Source organism: Hemiscyllium ocellatum, chromosome 10, assembly GCF_020745735.1.
Source record: "Hemiscyllium ocellatum isolate sHemOce1 chromosome 10, sHemOce1.pat.X.cur, whole genome shotgun sequence".
NCBI lineage: Eukaryota > Metazoa > Chordata > Chondrichthyes > Orectolobiformes > Hemiscylliidae > Hemiscyllium > Hemiscyllium ocellatum.
This window is the reverse complement of record NC_083410.1, coordinates 11067907-11088587: the sequence shown is the minus strand read 5'-3', so window position 1 is coordinate 11088587 and position 20681 is coordinate 11067907. Positions and strand designations below refer to the sequence as shown.

The 20681-nt window shown below is 43.8% G+C and overlaps 2 protein-coding genes across 2 annotated transcripts in view; one reads left to right on the top strand and one right to left on the bottom strand.

Moving 5' to 3' along the window:
• The window catches only part of arfgef3 (ARFGEF family member 3), a 144698-nt gene that overhangs the window by 35388 nt on the left and 88629 nt on the right, over positions 1-20681 (top strand). Inside the window, exons 4-6 of the mRNA XM_060831245.1 lie at positions 13068-13199; positions 14167-14235; positions 17555-17677. Of these exons, the coding sequence (XP_060687228.1) occupies positions 13068-13199; positions 14167-14235; positions 17555-17677 (324 nt within the window). The remainder of the gene's footprint in view (positions 1-13067; positions 13200-14166; positions 14236-17554; positions 17678-20681) is intronic.
• LOC132819334 (endonuclease domain-containing 1 protein-like) lies at positions 1197-6939 on the bottom strand. Its single transcript, XM_060830790.1, has 2 exons — positions 6451-6939; positions 1197-3501 (listed from the first exon to the last, which is right to left on the bottom strand). The coding sequence occupies exons 1-2, from the start codon at positions 6748-6750 to the stop codon at positions 2854-2856; spliced, it is 948 nt and encodes a 315-aa protein (XP_060686773.1). The 5' UTR covers positions 6751-6939; the 3' UTR covers positions 1197-2853.

Genomic DNA, 20681 nt, shown 5'->3' with positions numbered 1-20681 from the left:
AAATATTTTCATGGCTATGGGGAAAGGGTGAGTGTGTGAAACTGGGTGAGTTGCTGTTTCCGAGAGCTTGCAGAGACATCATAGGCCAAATGGACCTCTGCAGTTCTATAACAGAGTGATGAACTTTATCTCAAGGGGCCTACAGTGTAATGGAGTAGAAGTCATGTTGTGGTTACATAGAGATGTGCGCAGAGCCAATTTTTTTATTCTGGGCACTAAGTCTCAGGAAAGAAATACTAATCTTGGAGGCAGCACGGAATATGTTTAATAGAGGCAGAAAGATTTATATGATGAGGAAAATGACATAAGGTAGACTTACATTTGTAGGAGAAGATGAGGAAATGGTGTAGTTATGGTGTTTGAGATGATTAAAGCATCTGCTAGGGTAAAAGTTGACATAGTTCCAGTGGACCATAGGTGTCTCTCTCATTAGAGAGAGATGATGGGTGATGGTTTAACCAGAGGGTTACCAATCCTCAGATAAGGGAAGAGATTGTGAAGGAGAGTCCTTCATGGTAACCAGAGCATGGAATTGACCCCACACTACTGACATCATTCTGCATTGCAAACCACGATCTGCTAGAATGGGTAGATATTGATAAATTATTTCCTCTGGTGTTGGGTGGGGGTCTCTAGAACTTGGAGAATACCTTAAAATTTAAGCCAGGCTGTTGGCAGGTGATGTCAGGGAACATAGCACCATACAGTGGCGAGCAAAAATCTGGAACTCCCTCCCACAAAAAGCTGTTGAGCCTGAGGTTCAGTTGCAAATTTGAAAAACGCGATTGCTAGCTTTTTGATTGGTAGGAGCACTCTAGGGGATGGAACCAAGTGAGCAAGTAGAGTTAACGTTCAGAATGCATGAATGCATTGAATCACATAGCAGGCTTGAGGGGTTGAATGGCCTGCTCTTACTCTGTGCCCTATGAATGACAGACTGTGACACATTATGAAATTGTGTGAATAGTGACAGTTCACATTCTGAGTACTTAATGTGTTTAACAATGTGACACTAATGATATTAGCTTTATTCAGTATAACTGTTAATGAGACAAACAGACTAAAATATTGTTGTGGTCTCAGCTAATGTTATTAGCGGATAGATCAGGCCCAGGCTAAAATCTGGCTTGATAGATCATTCTTTTTATCTAGACAAACACACAATGCTATAGATGTAGATTTAACAATAAGGCAGAACTTTATTATGCAAAAGAAATGGAAATATATTTACATATAACAGAAGTTTATCGTTTCAAAACACACAGTAGAATGCAATCTCATTAATTCCCAGCACCCCTTTACAGTACTCACACCAGGGAAAGATTCCCTTCTGTATCACTTCTATAGGATTTGTCTTAACTGGTCTTCAGAATCTGCTAGCCTCTTTAATGATTATTCATACGATTGTAGATTTTCTCTACTCCAATATTCCTTTCAGGGTTCTAACCAAAGACTTCTGGTCTGGAACATTCAAACAGAACTCTTTACACTGAGGGAACCTATTTTTAACAATTCCAACCTAACTTCTTTCTTCAAGAGCAACTGATTAAAATCCCCAGCTTTAGCCAGGACTCCTGCACACTGAAAGCAAAAGCTTTCCAAACTGAATGTGTTCCTCAACCAAAAATATAATCCAGACTGGAGAGTTGGGCGAAAAAGTGGCAGATGGTTTTCAATCCAGACAAATGTGAGGTGATGCATTTAGGCAAGACTAATTCTAGAGTGAACTATAACAATAAACAGAAGAGCCTTGGGAAAAGTTGATGGGCAGAGAGATCTGGGAGTGCAGGTCCATTGTACCCTGAAGGTTGCTGCACAAGTGGATAGAGTGGTCAAGAAGGCATATAATAAGCTTGCCTTTGTTGGATGGGGTATTGAGTGTAAGAGCTGGCAAGTCATGTTAACATTGTACAGGATGTTGGTTCTGCCACATTTAGAACACTGTACAGTTCTGGTCGCCACACTACCAAAAAGATATGCACGCTTTGGAAAGGGTGCAGAGAAGGTTTACGAGGGTGTTGCCTGGTATGGAAGGTGCTAGCTACGAAGAGAGGTTGAGTGGGTTAGGTTTATTTTCTTTAGAAAAAAGGAGATGGGGGGGGGGGGGGGTACCTGATTTGAGGTTTACGGAATCATGAAGGGTTTGGACAGGGTGGGTAGAGATAAGCTTTTTCCTAGGGTGAAGGCTTCCATAACGAAAGGTCATGTTTTCAAAGTGAGAGGTGGAAAGCTTAAGGGGGATACACTCGGCAAGTACTTCACGCAGAGCATTGTGGGCGTCTGGAACGCGTTGTCAGCAGAGATGATAGAGGCAGGCACGGTAGAATCATTTAAGATGCATCTGGACAGATGCATGAGTAGGTGGGGAGCAGAGGAATAGAGATGCTTAGGAATTGACCGATAGGTTTAGACAGTAGATTTGGATCAGCTCAGGCTTGGAGGGCCGAAGGGCCTGTTCCTGGGCTGTAAATTTTCTTTGTTCTAGTTCTAATTCCAAATCCTCTTCTAACCAAAGTCAACTGTTCATTTTGTTCACTGATAACTCTCACTGAATGAAAACAAAACCCTATGCTGCAGGCAGTCTCTGTCTTTGTAAATAAAATAAATCACCGTGGCTATAGAAATGTGTACTAGTTAATTATTAACCTCCTTCATAAACACAATCCAAAACCCACATGCCACTTGTTCAAAAATCCAAACAGTGAAATAGAATGTTAAAAATCGCACACCTTAGATCGCAGTTTCATGGCTGTGAGAATTTGCAGCAAATTTGCAAACCTTAGCCACTAGATTCGCTGAAGCCCAATTGCTGAAAGGAGACAGCACGTTATTGCAAAGACTGACAGCCGTTTCCTAACTGAGTCCCCTCTGGTTAGACATTTCTGCTTCAATCAGGAGGGTCACATCTTTGAAGGTTTCCACCTCATCATCTGCACTTGTCCCTCTGCAACTCTCAAATATCTTGCCCACTCCCAGCTCCTTCTGCAGCTCCCTCACGGTCAGTCTGACTGCTGGCTCTTCTGGCAACATCCTTTTCTTGAAAGCAGCGGAGAAGTCTTTATCGTACCTCGGTACATCCTGCCCCTCTAACCACAAACGGTTACTTAGACAGGGGTCAGTATTTGGGCTTGGTGAGGAAGTGCAGCAAAGGGCAGTCCAGGCTACCCCAGGCACGATCACCTTGTTCTTCATTTTGATGGTGGTGGAATTGGCTGAGCCCGTCACTATGTAGGCCGAGCGGCCGGATTTATGGCAAATCTTTGCCAACTTGAGGACAAAATCTTCTGCCTCCTTTGCCCAGTTCACATTGGCTTTGTGCTTCTGTGGGACTGCATTGGTGAGGGTGCAGGTGGCTGTAGCACTGTCATTCCTATTAAAAGAATAGGGATATAGATGACCTCGATCATACCCCGAGCCACGGTAATCTGCATCCACCGCCTGATGGTCACTGGAGGTATTGTTGCTTCTGGTCATTTCAGGTGAGGCATGTGGATCATCGATCTGAAACCCGCAACAAATAACACATGAGGACATTGTCTGAATTTAACCATAAAACCATGAGAAACAGGAGCCATTCAACTCATTTAAGCCTTTCCTCCTATTTGATTTTGGCTGATATGTTTCTCAACCCTATTATCCTGCCCCATAACCTGTGGTCTCCTTAATAATCAAGAACCTAACTATCTCTTCACTTCAAGACACTCAGTGACTTGGCCTCCACAACCCTCTGCAGCAATGAGTTCCACAGATTCACCACCTTCTGACTAAAGAAATTCCTCCTCATCTCAGTTCTAAAAGGTTGTCCCTTCACTCTGAGGTTGTATCTCTCCTACTAGTGGAAACATCTTCTCCATGCCCACTCTAGGCCTCTCAGTATTGCATAAGTTTCAATTAGATCCCCCCATATCCTTCTAAATTCCATCAAGTTCACACCCAGAGTCCTCAACCGTTCCTCATATGACAAACCTTCCATCCCTGGGATTATTCTTGTAAACCTCTGGACCGTCTCCAATCCTTCCTTGGATATGGGGCTCAAACCTGATCACAAAATTCCAACTGGGGTCTGACCAGAGCCTTATACAGCCTTAGCAGTACATCCCTGCTCTTGTATTCTCGCCCTCTTGAAATGAATGTTAACGTTGAATTTTCCTTCCTAACTGCTGACTGAACCTGCATGTTAACCTGAAGAGAATGTTGAACTAGAACTCCCAAGTCACTTTGTGCTTCATGTTTCCAAAGCCTTTCCCCACTGAGAAAATAGGCTGCGCCTCTATTCTTCCTACCAAAGTGCATAACCTCACACATTCCCACACTGTATTCCATCTGCCACTCTCCTAGCCTGTCCAAGTCGCTCTGGAACCCTGCGTGCTCAATACCAACTGTCCCTCCAACTGTCATTGTGTCATCTGCAAACTTATCAACAATTCCCTTTGTTCCTTCATCTAGATTGCTAAATAAAATCTCCTTCACACCAACAAACATAGCCCTCCTTCACAGATCACACTGCGAGAATGAAATTACTCATCACCACAAAATAAATTAAAGTTCGAATGGGAGTGCATTTTAATTTTGAATTTTTCTTTTACATTTGCGAATGAGATATCCTTTAATGAGTTTAACTGAGTAAGCAATTCAAGCATGTCTGCAATAATAGCTGGCAATATGCAGCAGGACATTAATTACAGACAGGAGAAAGTGAGGACTGCAGATGCTGGAGATCAGAGCTGAAAATGTGTTGCTGGAAAAGCGCAGCAGGTCAGGCAGCATCCAAGGAGCAGGAGAATCGATGTTTCGGGCATGAGCCCTTCTTCAGGAATTAATTACAGACAGACTAGATAACCAGTTGCATTGGATTAGTGGTGCTGGAAGAGCACAGCAGTTCAGGCTTTTTGTTATTCCTGATGAAGGGCTTTTGCCCGAAACGTCGATTTCGCTGCTCCTTGGATGCTGCCTGAACTGCTGTGCTCTTCCAGCACCACTAATCCAGAAACCAGTTGCATTGATCTAGTGCCTTGAATGCTGCTCTAGGGTAGGAGGACAGTCAGAACATTCGACATCAAACAGCATAAGAGATACTAAAATAGGAACACACCATCACCTTTAAATTCCCCATAAAACCACACACCATCCTTCCTTGGAAATAAATTGCCATTCCTTCAGTGTCACTAGGTCACAATTCTGGAACGCTTTCCCAAATAGCACCGTGGGTGTTTGCCCGCCACCTGAACTATGGGGCTTCAAGACGGCAGCTCATCACCACCTTCTCAAGGGCAATTAAGGGTGGGTAATAAATTCTGGGCCAGCCTGTGACAGTCCAGCAGATTGAGTGTATTGTGCTCATTTTACATCAGTCAGATTCCATTTGGATCTGATTTTCATTTTTCAGATAGATCAGCAAAGCTTGGGCTGTTCTAAAAAAAATGCAGTCGACTTGGCCACTCAGTGTCTGCAAAATCAAGCCTGGATTTGTGAATTCCCAATTCCAATTTAGCCTCCCAACATCGAGAAATCTCGGAGAGCCCTGTGATTAGACCCAATAAGACATCGAAACAGAGGCTTCGGTCCAACCAGTCCATGCCGAACATAATCCCAAACTAAACTAGCCCCATCTCCCTGCTCCTGACTCATATCCCTCCAAACATTTCCTATCCGTGTTCTTATTCAAATGTCTTTTAAACATTGTAATTGTATACATATCCACCAATTCCTCAGGAAGTGCATTCCACACACGAACTACCCTCTGTGTAAAAAGTTTGTCCCTCATGTGCCCCCTAGTTTTGAAAGCCCCTGTCCTAGGGAAAAGCCAAGTACTATTAACATTATTTATACCCCTTATTATTTTATAAACTTCTGTAAGGTTGCCCCTGAACCTCCTACGCTCCAGTGAAAAATGAGCCGGCCTATCCAGTCTTTGTTTATAACTAAAACCTTCAATAGCCGGCAACATCCTGGTAAATGTCTGCTGAACCCTCTCCAGTTTAATAATATTGTTCCTGTAACTGGATGACCAGAACTGTTCCAGAAGAGGCATCACCAATGTCCTCAACATGATTTCTGAACTTCTATACTCAAAGGACTAAGCAATGAAGGCAAGCATGTTAAATGCCTTTTAAATCACCCTGCCTATATGTGACGCAAACTCCAAAGAATTAGCCACCTGAACCCTTAGGTCCCTCTGTACAACACTACCCAGGAACCTGACCGTTAATTGTATAAGTCCTATCCTTGTTTGTTGTACCAACATGCGATACCTCACATTTATCCAAATTAAACTTCATCTGTTATTTTTCAGCCCATTTAATCAATTTATCAAGATCCCATTTTAATCTTAGAAAACCTTCATTGTCTATTATGCCACCGATTTGGATGCTTATCAGGTTTAGGGCTTGTTGTATCCAAGCAATGCTCTGTCTGTGGTACACCGTGAACAGTCTAGTTACTAACACTTACCTGTGGCTCATAAAACCATGGCCTGGGTCTCCGTTTCGCCTGAATGCCCATGGTGCAGGGATACCTGTACGCCGAGTAGACGGGGTTTCTCAGCTCGGTGCGGTACAAGGTTACAAAGTGGTAATGGTTCTTGTACCTCTGGCAGATTTTGACGCGGTTCTGAGTGTCGAAACCCTGTGGTGGTACCTTTCCCTGAAAGAACCAGGCACATTTGCTGAAATCCTGGATCACCTCCCCTTGCACTGCTCCAGGAACGAACAGTGGTAACAGCAGGAAGAATGGCAGCCTCCCTGTCCCCATGTCCAGCCTCTGCAGATTGATATTCCTCTCCTAGTTCAATAGCCTGCAATCAGCTGATTGAATCCTCTTTCTGCTGTTCTAGTTTTGCTGATTTTTACAATCAGACTCTCAGTCTGAAAATCTCAAATTTTGAAGGTGTCTTCAGAGCAATGTCCAATGGAATTTAGATTTTGTGTTCCTCAGATTGTGCTCCTCTCTCCCCTTTTAACTGGAGAGAGGTTGGTTTCTGTTTCTACTTTTGTAATTTCCCCTCCTATTTCCTTGTGATAATCTGCAGACTCTGATGAAAACTGTTAACCCTGCGATGGAGTTTCCCTTCCCCTTTCACTGTGAATCATATACAATCAGGGTTACTGTACTCTTGAGTATCGGTGCAGAGGTAATTTATAGTTAGTTACGGTTTCTCCAAGGCTACATTAAAGACCATAAAGCAATAGATCAATCTGTTTAAAGAATTATTGCTGGTTCGGTGGGTAACATCCTTATTACCAAATCACCAGGTCATGGGTTCAAGTCCCACTCCAGAGACTTGGGATTCTGAAACAAACTGACACTGAGGGAGTGCTGCACTGCCCAGCGTGCTGTCTTTCAGATCAGACGCTAAACTGAGGCCCTTGTGCCTCTCCTAGATGTGTGTAAAAGATCCTGTGGTACTCTTCAAAGACCCGATGAAGTGTTCTGTCTGGTGTCGTGGCTAATATTTATTCCTCAATCAGTATTGAAGTACAAATTAACTGTGAATCTATCTCATTATTGGTAGCAGACATCACACCATGATTCATTCTGAAAAGATTTGAGACATTCTGCTGGCATGATAGGTGCTATATAAATGCAAGTTCTTTATATTTACCTCTCCTCATACCAATTATTTCAGCTAGAGTTTTACTCAGCCAAACAGGATTAAGGCAGCGTCGGGCCAGTTATACAGAGCACAGAAGCTGTAGTGAGTTAAATCCAGCTCTGCATAACTGGCCACTGGATGTACAGAGCAAGTTCATAGCAAGTAATGTCTGCTCTGTGCTGCCCCCATCACTTCACTCACACACATCATTCTGATCTCTGCTGGCCCTGAGTTGGACCTCATTGCATTGACTTCTGATCAAAGTTTCCTTTTGAAAACAGCACCTCACATACTGGACCAGTCATTGTTTCTCTTGCTGAATATTATCCACTGATGGCTAATCATTAAGGTCTCCCTTACTGCCGGTTGGAGGTGTATGTAACTGCCTCAGTCTCTTTGGTCTTGTAATTCCTGTAAGGTATGAGGTCAGTTGAGCTATTGAGAAACTGTCTTTGTTAAGACATTGGATAAACACAGAGATTTAGTTCATTTTGGGAAATTGACAAATTGACATGCTGTGGTTACAGTTACTGGAGGATGTTTGTGGGGCTCGTTCAGTTTGTTATTGGGGTTGGATATTTTCACTTCTAACCAAAAGGGGAAGAGAAATTGGAAATACAGACTACTTGAATGATCAAAGCAATCTGTGGTTAGGTCGAATCACAATCGTGCCTTGTACCTTAAAAGAAACAATACATCAGTGTTTTTCTAGGACTTGCAATCCAGAAATTATTAAAATGTGTGATGGTTGGAAAGCTGTCTGAGGAAATGGATTTGTGATTGACAAAGATGGAACAAATTTCAAAATGCTTGAAACAGAAAACCGACTTACCAATCAGCATAAGAATACTCAGGCTACTGGTCTAAACAGTGGAGTCTTCTTTTGTCTTAGAAATTTCACGCGTCCATTTCTCACTGACCCCCACTGCTTCTTAGATTACTGTTCCTCACACCCTGTGTCCTGTACTGATTCCACTCCATTATGTCTTTCCATATATTAGTATATATCTTTCCTTAAATAAGGGGCCCAAAACCATTCACAATGTGATCTTTCCCCTTATTTTTGTGTGATCCGCAAACCTGGTTGTATTATATTGGCTTTCCTTATCCAACCCCTTAATATAAATTGTAAATACCTGCAGTTAAGAGTCAACCACCATTGCTGTAGATTTGGAGTCACACATAGGCCGGACAGGGTAAGGAGGGCAGATTTCCTTTCCTAAAGGGCCTCAGTGAACCAGATGGGTTTTTACAACAGTCAATGATAGTTTCATAGGCTATTTTTGTGTTCCTGATTTATTAATTAAATTCAAAATCAGCCAACTGCTACAATGGGTTTTGAGCTTAGTTCCATGGATTAGATTAGGTTAGATTACATACAGTGTGGAAACAGGCCCTTCGGCCCAACAAGTGCACACTGACCCTCCAAAGTGCAGTCCATCCATACCCCTACATTTACCCCTTCACCTAAGACTACAGGCAATTTAGCATGGCCAATTCACCTAATCTGCACATCTTTGGACTGTGGGAGGAAACCGGAGCACCCGGAGGAAACCCACGTAGACACGGGGAGAATGTGCAAACTCCACACAGTCAGAGTTCAGGTTTGCTCGCTGAGCTGTAGGTTTGATATCCAGACGTGTCATTACCTGGCTAGGTAACATCATCAGTGACGACCTCCAAGTGAAGCGAAGCTGTTGTCTCCTGCTTTCTATTTATACGTTTGTCCTGAATGGGGTTCCTGGGGTTTGTGGTGATGTCATTTCCTGTTTGTTTTCTGAGGGGTTGATGGATGGTATCTGGATCTATGTGTTTGTTTATGGCATTGTGGTTGGAGTGCCAGGCCTCCAGGAATTCTCTGGCATGTCTTTGCTTAGCCTGTCCCAGGATAGATGTGTTGTCCCAGTCGAAATGGTGGTTTATTTTCATCCATGTGTAGGGCTACGAGGGAGAGAGCGTCGTGTCTTTTTCTGGCTAGCTGGTGTTCGTGTATCCTGGTGGCTAACTTTCTTCCTGTTTGTTGTACGTAGTGTTTGTGGCAGTCCTTGCATAGAATTTTGTAGATGACGTTGGCTTTGTCCATGGGTTGTACTGGGTCTTTTAAGTTTGTTAGTTTTTGTTTGAGAGCGTTGGTGGGTTTGTGTGCTACTAGGATTCCAAGGGGTCTTAGTAGTCTGGCTGTCATTTCTGAAACTTCTTTGATGTATGGTAAGGTGGTTAGGGTTTCTGGCTGTGTTTGGTCTGCTTGTCGTGGTTTGTTCTTGAGGAATCAGCGGACTGTATTTTTTTGAATATCCATTCTCCTTGAATATGTTGTATAGGTGGTTCTCTTCTCTGATGCCAGACCCGACCCCACAACCAGGAAACAAAATTACCTATCTCCTAAGAAAATTACACAGTTCTGGACAATTAAACAAGATGGATTTCCAGAAATTGAACCAGATGGGACCAACACCCCACGATTGTACAGACTACCAAAAATCCAAAAACCAATAGCCCCCCTCAGAACTATAGTCTCACTACCCGGAAACCAACTTACAGACTGGCCAAAGAACTACACGCAAGACTGAAATACCTAGTAGAAGAGTCACAGCACTCCATCCACACCACCCAGGAATTCCTAAACTCATCAAAAACACCAAAATAGAGGAAGACGAAACAATGATCTCATTCGACGTAACAGCACTGTTCACCTCCATCAACATCGACCTAGCAAAGAAAACATTTGCCACACTTTTAGAACAGACCATCACACACACACCAACCACCTTCAATCACATTACCAACAAAAACATCATGAAGCTAGTGGACCTGTGCCTCACCACCCACTTCACCGTCAACAACATAATCTGCAAACAAACCAATGGCACACCCATGGAATTCCCACTATCAGGATTCATAGCAGAAGCGGTAATGCAAAGGCTAGAACAAACAGCCCTACCAACCATCAAACCAAAAATCTGGGTCTGCTACGTAGATGACACCCTCGTCAGCACGAAACGAAACAAGATAGAAGAGATATTTAACATTATCAACACCCTCACAGGTATAAAGTTCATCAAGGAGGAAGAAATCGACAACAAATTCACATTCCTGGATGTCACAGTCGAAGGAAAGGACAACGGAGAACTACAAACCTGCATATACAGAAAACCGACAAACACTGACCAAATACTCAACTACACCAGCAACCATCCCAACACACACAAACGAAGCTGTATCAGAACACTATTCCGACGAGCCACCACACACTGCAGCACAGACAAACTACGGAAAATGGAGGAGAACCAACTATACAACGTATTCAAGATGAATGGATACTCAAAAAATACAGTGCGCAGATTCCTCAAGAACAAACCACGACAAGCAGACCAAACACAGCCAGAAACCCTAACCACCTTACCATACATCAAAGAAGTTTCTAAAATGACAGCCAGACTACTAAGACCCCTCAGAATCCTAGTAGCACACAAGCCCACCAACACTCTCAAAGAAAAATTAACAAACTTAAAAGACCCAGTACAACCCATGGACAAAACCAACGTCATCTACAAAATTCTATGCAAGGACTGCCACAAACACTACGTAGGACAAACAGGAAGAAAGTTAGCCACTAGGATACATGAACACCAGCTAGCCACAAAAAGACACGACCCCCTCTCCCTCATAGCCCTACACATGGATGGGAAAAAACCACCATTTCGACTGGGACTGCACATCTATCCTGGGACAGGCTAAGCAAAGACGTGCCAGAGAATTCCTAGAGGCCTGGCACTCCAACCACAACGCCATAAACAAACACAAAGATCCAGATACCATCTATCAACCCCTCAGAAAACAAACAGGAAATGAAATCACCACAAACCCCAGGAACCCTGTCTAGGACACACATATAAATAGAAAGCAGGAGATAACAAACAGCTTCACTTAGAGGTCGCCACTGATGATGTTACCTAGCCAGGTAATGACACGTCTGGATATCAAACCTACAGCTCAGCGAGCAAACCTACTCCCTAAACCTCAACCTGAGCTACAAACCTTGCAAAAATCCATACAGTCAGTCACCTGAGGTGTGAATTGAAGCCAGGTCTCTGGTGCTGTGAGGCAGCAATGCTAACCACTGTGCCACCGTGCTGCCCATTATTAGTCTGGTGATATTGTCAGTACACCATCACCTCCCCCTTAAAGGAGAGAGCAGAGGTAATGAGATGGAGAGCTTTATACATGGAATCCCAAAGCTTAACAGCCCAGAGAGCTGAAGGCATAGAATCATAGAGTCCCTACATTCTGGAAACAGGCTATTTGGCCCAAGTCCACACCAGATCTCTGAAGAGTGACCCACCCAGGCCCATTCTCTACCATATTACTCTACATTTACCCCGACTAATGCATCTAATCTACACATCCCTGAACACTCTGGCCAATTCACCTGACCTGCACATCTTTGGACGTGGGAGGAAACCAGAGCACCCAGAGGAAACCCACACAGACACAGGGAGAATGTGCAAACTCCACACAGACAGTCGCTCGAGGCCGGAATCGAACCCGGGGCGCTAGTGCTGTGAAGCAGCAGTGCTAAACACTGAGCCATTGTGCCGCCAATGCTGTAGTAATGAAATAAGTGAAGAATTGGAGGAGTGCAGACATCCTAGAGGGCAGGACGAGGAAAAAGAGATGGGGAGAGAGGCTGATTTGATTTATTATTGTCACACGTACATAGGTACAGTGAAAAGTTTTGTTTTGCCTGCAGTATGGGCATATCATACCATATAAAATACATTAGGGTAATAGAACAGAGCGAGGAATACAATGTTATGGCTGCGGAGAAATTGCACAAAGACCAAGATCAACAATAAATTTGAAATTTGAAAGGTCCATTCACAAACCTAATGACAGCAGGGAAGAAGCTGTTCTTGAATCTGCCCAATGGAAGAGGTCGGAAGAGATTATAACTGGGGTGGGAGGGGTCTCTGATGATGGCTGGCTTTCTGAGGCACTGGGAAGTGTAGATGGAGTCAGTGGATGGAAGGCTGCCTTGTGTGACAGACTGGGCTGTGTTCACAACTCTGTAGCTTCTTACAGTCCTGGGCGGAGCTGTTACCGTATCTGGCTGTGATGCATCAAGTAGAATAATCTCTGTGGTGCAACTAGAAAAATTGGTAAGATTCTTGATATGAAAACACAAACAAAGATTCTAAAATCATGGCGGGGGGCACTTTGGAGACCAATAATTACGGTGAGTCAGTAAACTCTGTGGGGTGGTGGGAGGTGGAAGTGGGGAAATGGAATTTGGTGTGAGTTGGGATTAGGACCAGCAGAGCTTTGAGCTTGGGAGGCCAGTAAAGAGAGCATTGGAGTAACCAGGGAGGAAGCAAAGATATGGCAGAGCAGAACAGAGAGGGAGGGGATGTGATGGAGGTGGAAGGGCGTTTAGTATCAGTGGTGTAAAAGGTAACCTTTTGCTGTGTTCCATTAGAAACTGCTGGCCGATGAGAGGCTGGTGTCAGCGGAGAAAGAGCTGGAGGACAGACAGTTGCTGAACCAGATGCTGGACTCCATGAAGGTTACACCCTTTCTGAACGAGGACCTGCAAGTGGAAGTCATGAAGGTGCTCACTCATTGATAACATGCAAACTTACATGGGGGCGATCGTTCCTGAGGAGGGGGTCCCATTTACGATGGGGTGCCCCAAGCCCCGGCATGTTGTGGTTGAGGGAATGGGCTTTGGAATTCCAGGGAGACCATATAGACTTTGAGCAGGATTCCTGATCGCAGACCTCTGGGGTTCCAGGATCTCATCTGAAATCCCAGGGACAGGGCTGTTGTCAAGTGGAATGGGAGGTCCATTCAGAAGCATTCTCTCCTGAATGCCAATCCAACCCTCAACCAGGGAAAGCAAAAGTGGCAGTACCTTCAATGTCATCAGTTCCCTTTTTAGGTGGCTCCTGGGGTGGTACACCTGCCTCTTGTGGACCCAGGTCCCACTGCAGACCGACAGTCTGGCCCAGCACTGCGAGAACATTACAGGAGTTTTTCATGGTGCTCACACGCTAGTTATCATCCAACCAGCTTGTCTACAGCTGAGCACCTGGTCATTGTGACAATGCTATTTCACTGATCTTACTGGACGCTAATTGGCCACTATCTTTACTACATTACAGCAGTGCTGCACCATGTTTCAGGATGTTACAGGTGATATTTAAATGTAAGACTTTTCTTCCATGGCCTTTGAAAGACCCAGGATGGGATATATATCAATTATCATTCGTGGGAAAGCCCCGCTGGACCTAGGTAGAGAGCATGGGCCAAATACCCAGGAAATTTGCCCAGAAACACACTCCGAGCTGTTATGAGGTGACATGAGGGAAGGCAGGGCATGATATATGATCATCAAGGTACAGGGTGAACACAGTGCCTCTTAACCTCACTACCTTGACCCTAACCCTTTCTCCATTTGGCATCATTAGAGAGTGCACTAGAATTTCCAAGAAACAGGTGGTTCTGTGGAGATTGTGGCCTGGTTTGAGTTTATATTTATGCCTGGTATTTTTATTCATTCTATGCTTCTTTGAAAGGTGCTGCTGTGTATCACATACTCATCGTCATTTGAAATAAATGGCAGTGCAGTGCTGAAGATTGCTGAGGTAATGCTTCCTGTGTATCTCTTACACCCTGATTGTTTTACTGCCTGCTTGACAAAGTGATTCTCCACGTATGTGGTTATCAATGTTTGCATATGTGTTTATGTTACATATGTGTTTGTGTACATGTTTGTATATCTGCTTGTCTGTGTTTATGTATGTATTTGTGTTAAATATATGTTTGTATATGTTTTCATATGTGTATGTATTGAAGGCATTTTGTGGGTGTTTGCATATATGTTTGTGTTGTATACATGTTTGTGTATGTGTGTTTGTATTTGTTTGTATGTTTGCTTCTGTGTTTGCATATGTTTGCTTATGTTTGCATACTGTTTGCATGTGTTTTTGCATACATGTTTATATATGTGTTTTCATATGCATTTGTACATATGTTTGCTTATGTATTTGTATATCTGTTTGCATACATGTTTTATGTGGATGCATGGTGTGTGTTGTCTGTAAAGCCTTTTGGGATATTTTAAAATCAAGGGAGCAACTTAAAACGGACTGAGCAATTCAGTCCGCATTAGCAGGTGTTGTTGTGGTTCATTTGTGACTCTGACCTCTGAGTCATAAGGCCCTGAATTTAACTCCATCTCCAGGATCTTTTAGCCCCAAGACCCAGGCTGACACTTCAATACATAACTGAGGAAATAATGAGATGTTCAACTGAGGCTCCCGTAGCCTGCTTGGAGATGGGGGATAGTAACAGGTCCCTTTGGACTATTGTGGAGATGGACCTTTCTCTGGTGTTCTGATTGATTTTTATTTTCCAATCAACATTACAAAAAAACAGATTATCAGATCATGATCGCGTTGCTGTTTGTGGGATCTTTCTGTGCATACAATGACCACAAACAATAGGAGCAGGAGTAGACCATTTAGCCCATCGAGTCTGATCTGCCATTTGATCATGGCTGTTAAGTTCCTCACCCCCATTTTCCTGCCTCCTCTTCATTATCTTTCAACCCATTACCAATTAAAAATCTGTCTAACTCCTCCTTAAATATACTCACTGTCTCAGCGTCCGCCGCATTCCACAGATTCACAACCCTTTGGGAGAAGTAGTTTCTCCTCAACTCTGTTTTAAATTTGCCACTCCTTATCTTAAAACAATGTCCTCTCATCCCAGAATGCCCCACAAGAGGAAGCATCCACTCCACGTTTATTTTATCTGCACCTTTTATCATCCTGAATACCTCAGTTTGATCTCCCCTCATTCTTCTAATTTCCAGACAGTATTAGGCCTAATCTGTTCAATCTGTCTTCATATGACAGACTCCTCATCTCTGGAATCAATCTAGTGAACCTCTAGAGTCATACAGTGTGGAAACAGACCCTTCAGTCCGACCAGTTCATGCCAATCATGTTCCCAAATCAAATAGTCGCAGCTGCCAGTGCTTAGCCCATATCCCACCAAAGCTTTCCTATTCATGTACTTATCCAAATGTCTTTTAAACGTTGTAACTGTAGCTGCATCCACCATTTCCTCTGGCAGTTCATTCCACACACAAATTACTCTCTGTCTGGAAAAGTTGCCCCTCATGTCCTTTTCAAATCTTCCTCTTCTCACCTTAAAAATGTCCTCCCTAGTTCTGAACCCCTGCCCTCTTAGGGAATAGCTCTTTGCTTGTACGTTTCAGTAAGGTCACTGCTCATTCTTTCTCAGCTGTGGAGAGAATGGAGACCCACTTTTTCTCAGGGAGGAGAAAGTGAGGACTGCAGACGCTGGAGATCAGAGCTGAAAAATGTGTTGCTGGAAAAGCGCAACGGGTCAGGCAGCATCCAAGGAGCAAGAGAATCAACGTTTCGGACATAAGCCCTTCTTCAGGAATCCTGAAGATTCTCCTGCTCCTTGGATGCTGCCTGACCTGCTGCGCTCACCACTTTTTCTCAGCCTACCACCCTAGGACAACCCCTCTCGCCCTCTACTGATCCTTAGTTGCACTGCTTCCAGTGCAGGTAATAACTGCTGTGTTTCCTGAACTACATCAGGCACTGCAGTTTCAAAGTGATCAGTAAAGCTCCTTCAGGTGGTTGGGAAATGGTACTGTCCAGACACAAGTCTTTTTGGTTTCTTTTCCCATGTTTCGATCGGATATGAGGGAAAAGCGAGAACTGGCTATTGAATGGGCGGGCTCAATGGGCCGAAAGGCCTGCTCCTGTTCCTATTTTCTGTGTTTTCACGTTTCTTGTTTTTTTGAGTGTCAATGAGAGAAAGCAGTGTGCTTTACTGCTGTTCACATGACTAGTGGCAGGATTCAAGCCTTCCCCTGAACACGGCTATTATCCTATTGCATCTATTTGTGGGATCTTACTGTGCTGGGCAGTGTCTGCCATGTTTGCCCACATTCCCTAAACAAGGTGGAATGCCCAAGTGAGGAATAAATAAGTAAGCATAGGATGTAGAATGTCTGGGACCTTCCTACTCACCCTGAGGGAAGGATTCCAGAAACCTTCAGGAGGCCAGATGGGGACCGATGTGGGATTCAGCCTTCCTCAACCCCCCAACCCCTGTAACTGCGATGGGACATTTACAAAGAAAAATTACAGCATGGAAACAGGTCCTTCAGCCCTTCAAGCCTGCTCTGATCCAGATCCTCTGTCTAAACCAGTTGCCTATTTTTGAAGGATCTGTATCCCTCAGCTCCCTGCCCATTCATGTATCTGATCAGATACATCTTAAATGATGCTATTGTGCTTGCCTCTACCACTGCTGCTGGCAACGAGTTCCAGACACCTACTATTCTCTGCGTAAAACACTTACCACGCATATCTCCCTTAAGCTTTTCCCCTCTCACCTTGAACTCATAACCCCTAGCAGTTGAGTCCCCCACTCTGGGGAAAAAGCTTCTTGCTATTTACCCTGTCTATATCTCTCATGATTTTGTAGACCTCAATCAGGTCTCCCCCTCAAACTCCACCTTTGTAACGAAAATAATCCTAATCTACTCAACCTCTCCTCATAACTAGCGCTCTCCATATCAAGCAACATCCTGATGAACCTCCTCTGCACCCTCTCCAAAGCATCGGCATCATTTTGGTAATGTGGCGACCAGAACTGTACGTAGTACTCCAAATATGGCTGAACCAAAGTCCTATACAACTATAACATGACCTGCCACCTCTTTTGTACTCAATGCCCCGTCCGATGAAGGAAAGCATTGCTGTATGCCGCCTTGACCACTCTATCGACCTGCGTTGCCAACTTCAGGGAACACCTGGGTCTCTCTGTATGTTAATTTTCCCCAGGGATTTTGTATTTGCCATATACTTTGCTGCTTGTCTCATATCCTCTCTCCTTCTTGTCGTCGTGAACCAGGTTTGCATCGAGACGTACATAGCCAGCAGTCACCAGCGCAGTATCAACACAGCGGTGCGAGCCACCCTCAGCCAGATGTTGAGTGACTTGACCCAGCAACTCCGTCTGAGGCAGGAGAGTGAGGTGAGAAGAACTGTGCAGAATGAAGGGAGCACCACGTAAAAAGAGAGGGTCCCTTATTCCAGGGGGATCTTCCTCTTTCAGAAAGTTGTGTGTCTTTGGAGCACCCTTCCCCAGAGGCAGGGTCAATGACTATAGTTCAGGTAGAAGTAAGTCCTAATGGTGCCAAGAGTCTATCTACAGAACATGGACTGTGGCAGTTCAAATAGGCAGCTCACCACCACTTTCTCAAGCATAATTAGGTTTGGGTGATAAAAAGTGGCCCAGCTTTTACCCAGTGAACGAGTAAAGAAATATAGATTTTGTGACCAACGAGGGAGACTTGGGTATTGTGCATAGGTAGGGAAGTGGAGTTGAGGTAACTGTCAGTTCAGTCATGATCTTATTGAATAGCAGGGCAAGCTCAAGGGGCTGAATGGCCCACTCCTACCCATGATTTATATGCTCATCTGTTCATATACCAATCAAAGGCGTCTCTACTGCCTGTCACTCACTGTTTTGCGCATGGCCTCATTCTGGAACTGGATTTTCCCCAACTGGATGTTGGTCATGGAATTCTGTAAAATGCTGGGGTAGATTAGATTAAATTAGATTAGCTTCCCTACAGTATGGGAACAGACCCTTCAGCCCAACAAGTCCACACTGACGCTCCGAAGAGTAACCCACCCAGACCCATTCCACAACCCTGACTAATGCACTTAACACTGGGCAATTTGGCGTGGCCAATTCCCCTGACCTGCACATCTTTGGGCTGTGGGAGGACACCAGAGCACCCAGAGGAAACCCACGCAGACACGGGGAGAATGTGCAAACTCCACACAGACAGTTGCCCGAGGTAGGAGTTGAATCCGGGTCCCTGGCACTGTGAGGCAGCAGTGCTAACCACTGTGCCACCGTGCCCCCAAAATGGGCAAGATGGGGATTTACTGGATCTTGGCTTGTGAGACAGGTATATTGACTCTGAACAAAGGAAAGTTGTGAGGAGCTAAGTTCAGAGTAATGTTAATAATATGAAGTGATAAATACTTTCATGGTACAGCGTAAAGCAGAGGAATAATAGCATTATGGGCTGAATGGCCTTCATCTGCACTGTATGGTTCACTGGAATGTATGCCTGACTTGTCAGGACAGGATGGGGATGATTTCTTTCATAGTTACACTGTTTAATGTTCATTGAGCAAAGACAGAGGTGTGAGAGATGAATTTTAGCAAGAGTACTCTGAAGCTGGGGAAGTTGAGCCACTGGGGCCAGTGAAAGAGAGACTGGGGAAGTGGGGCTACTGTAGGCGGGGGTGGGCTGGGGAATGATTCTGCCATATCGGGAGCGAACAAGACTGGAGCTAGAGGTCCTGTGAGGGAAATCATGCTAAATAAGGAAGGAGAGAGATATCAAAAATGGGAAAATGGCCTAGAAAGGGAAAACCTTTCAATATGGATCACTAAACTTACTGGGAACCAAGAAATCTTGAAGTCAACACGCTAATGAATTCCGTGCAAATAATGTGGAATCTTGAGCTTAAGGTAGTGGAAACTCAGGGCAAAATGTTATTGTCGTGATTAGATAATTTAATACTGAACAGCTCTGTTTCATAAATATTTACCTTTGTGTTATCATGTCTCAAAGCATCTCAAAAACGTTGAATTACTTGAAATGATTACTTTGGAGACAATGATTCAGCTTGTTTAGCTGTTCTCACCAGTCCATGGCAAAAACATCCAAGCTGATAGCTTTTTGTTTACAGAAGTGTGTATCAGTTATTTCTTTCTAAAAAATTATGCAAAATTATGCCTGTTGTCTTCTGCCAGTTTAAATACTGTAGTGTGCATGATATTAATGTGTTCCTTGTGTGTTGTGTTTTATGTTAAATGGAGGGTTGTAATTATTCATGATACTGATGAATTCTTCTAATTTTGTTTCTGTCTGAGTCTCCACACAACATTGCAGGTATTGTTACGATATGACCCTATCACCTAATGAACGGATTAGTACAAGTGAAAATGTAGTCCCTTGAGAAACAAAATGTAGCCCCTCGGAATTCAAAGGGTAGCCCTTAAGAAGCACTCAAAAACAATTGATTTTACCCCTACTGTATAATCTGGCTTTTCTTCCAAATTTCTCTCTGAGGGTTGTAGCTGAAATGTTCCCTGATGGGTGTTTTGAGGTAACTTAAGAACTAGGAGCAGGAGTAGGCCATTTGGTCCCTCGAGTCTGCTATATCATTCAATAAGATCATGGCTGATCTTTACATGGCCTCAGGTCTGCTTATCTGCCCTCTCACCATAACCCTTAATTCCTTTACTTTTCGAACATCTTTGCCTTAAAAACATGCCTCACTTGGCAGGGAATTCCACAGATTCACAACCTTTTGGGGAGAAGAAGTTCCTCCTCAACTCAGTCCTAAATCTGATCACTTTTTTTTGAGGCTTCGCCCCCTATTTCTAGTTTCACCCGTCGGTGTAAACAACCTCCCTGCCTCTATCTTAGCTATTCCCTTCATAATTTTATATGTTTCTATAAGATCCCCAATAACATTGACTATCATAGCAGAAAACCCTGGAGAAGATGACCAAAACAATTTCAGTATCTGGTGAGGCTTCACTAAGGGTAGAGTAATGAAAGGTTCCACATCTGTTAGTTGGAGATAACTCAAATACTCTATTTGCTATTCACATATAATGGAGACCCCTGTATCTCTGATGTCCATGTTCCCAAACAGAACCTCTTTGAACTCATGGATCGAGATACTTAGCAGAATTGCACTTACTTAAGTTAACCTTGGACATGGGTTTTCCCTGTTTATTTCTGCAATCTTCTCTGGAAGTTGAAAATGAGAGTAATATTAAGCGTGTTGTATCCTCCTTGATGCACAGTTGAACTTCTATCACATAGTGTTTGTACCATTTAAAGTTCCTTTGCATTCCAGTCACCAGTAAGTATGTCTGCTCATCATACGTGTAGCTCCAGTTATTGTTGACAGTTGACCTGACTAAATGAATCAATTTCCCT

Coding starts and splice junctions, on each gene's coding strand:
- LOC132819334 (XM_060830790.1), bottom strand. CDS start 6,750: ATGGGGACAGGGAGGCTGCCATTCTTCCTGCTGTTACCACTGTTCGTT. Junction 3,502..6,450: donor CATGGTTTTATGAGCCACAG/GTAAGTGTTAGT, acceptor TGCGGGTTTCAG/ATCGATGATCCACATGCCTC.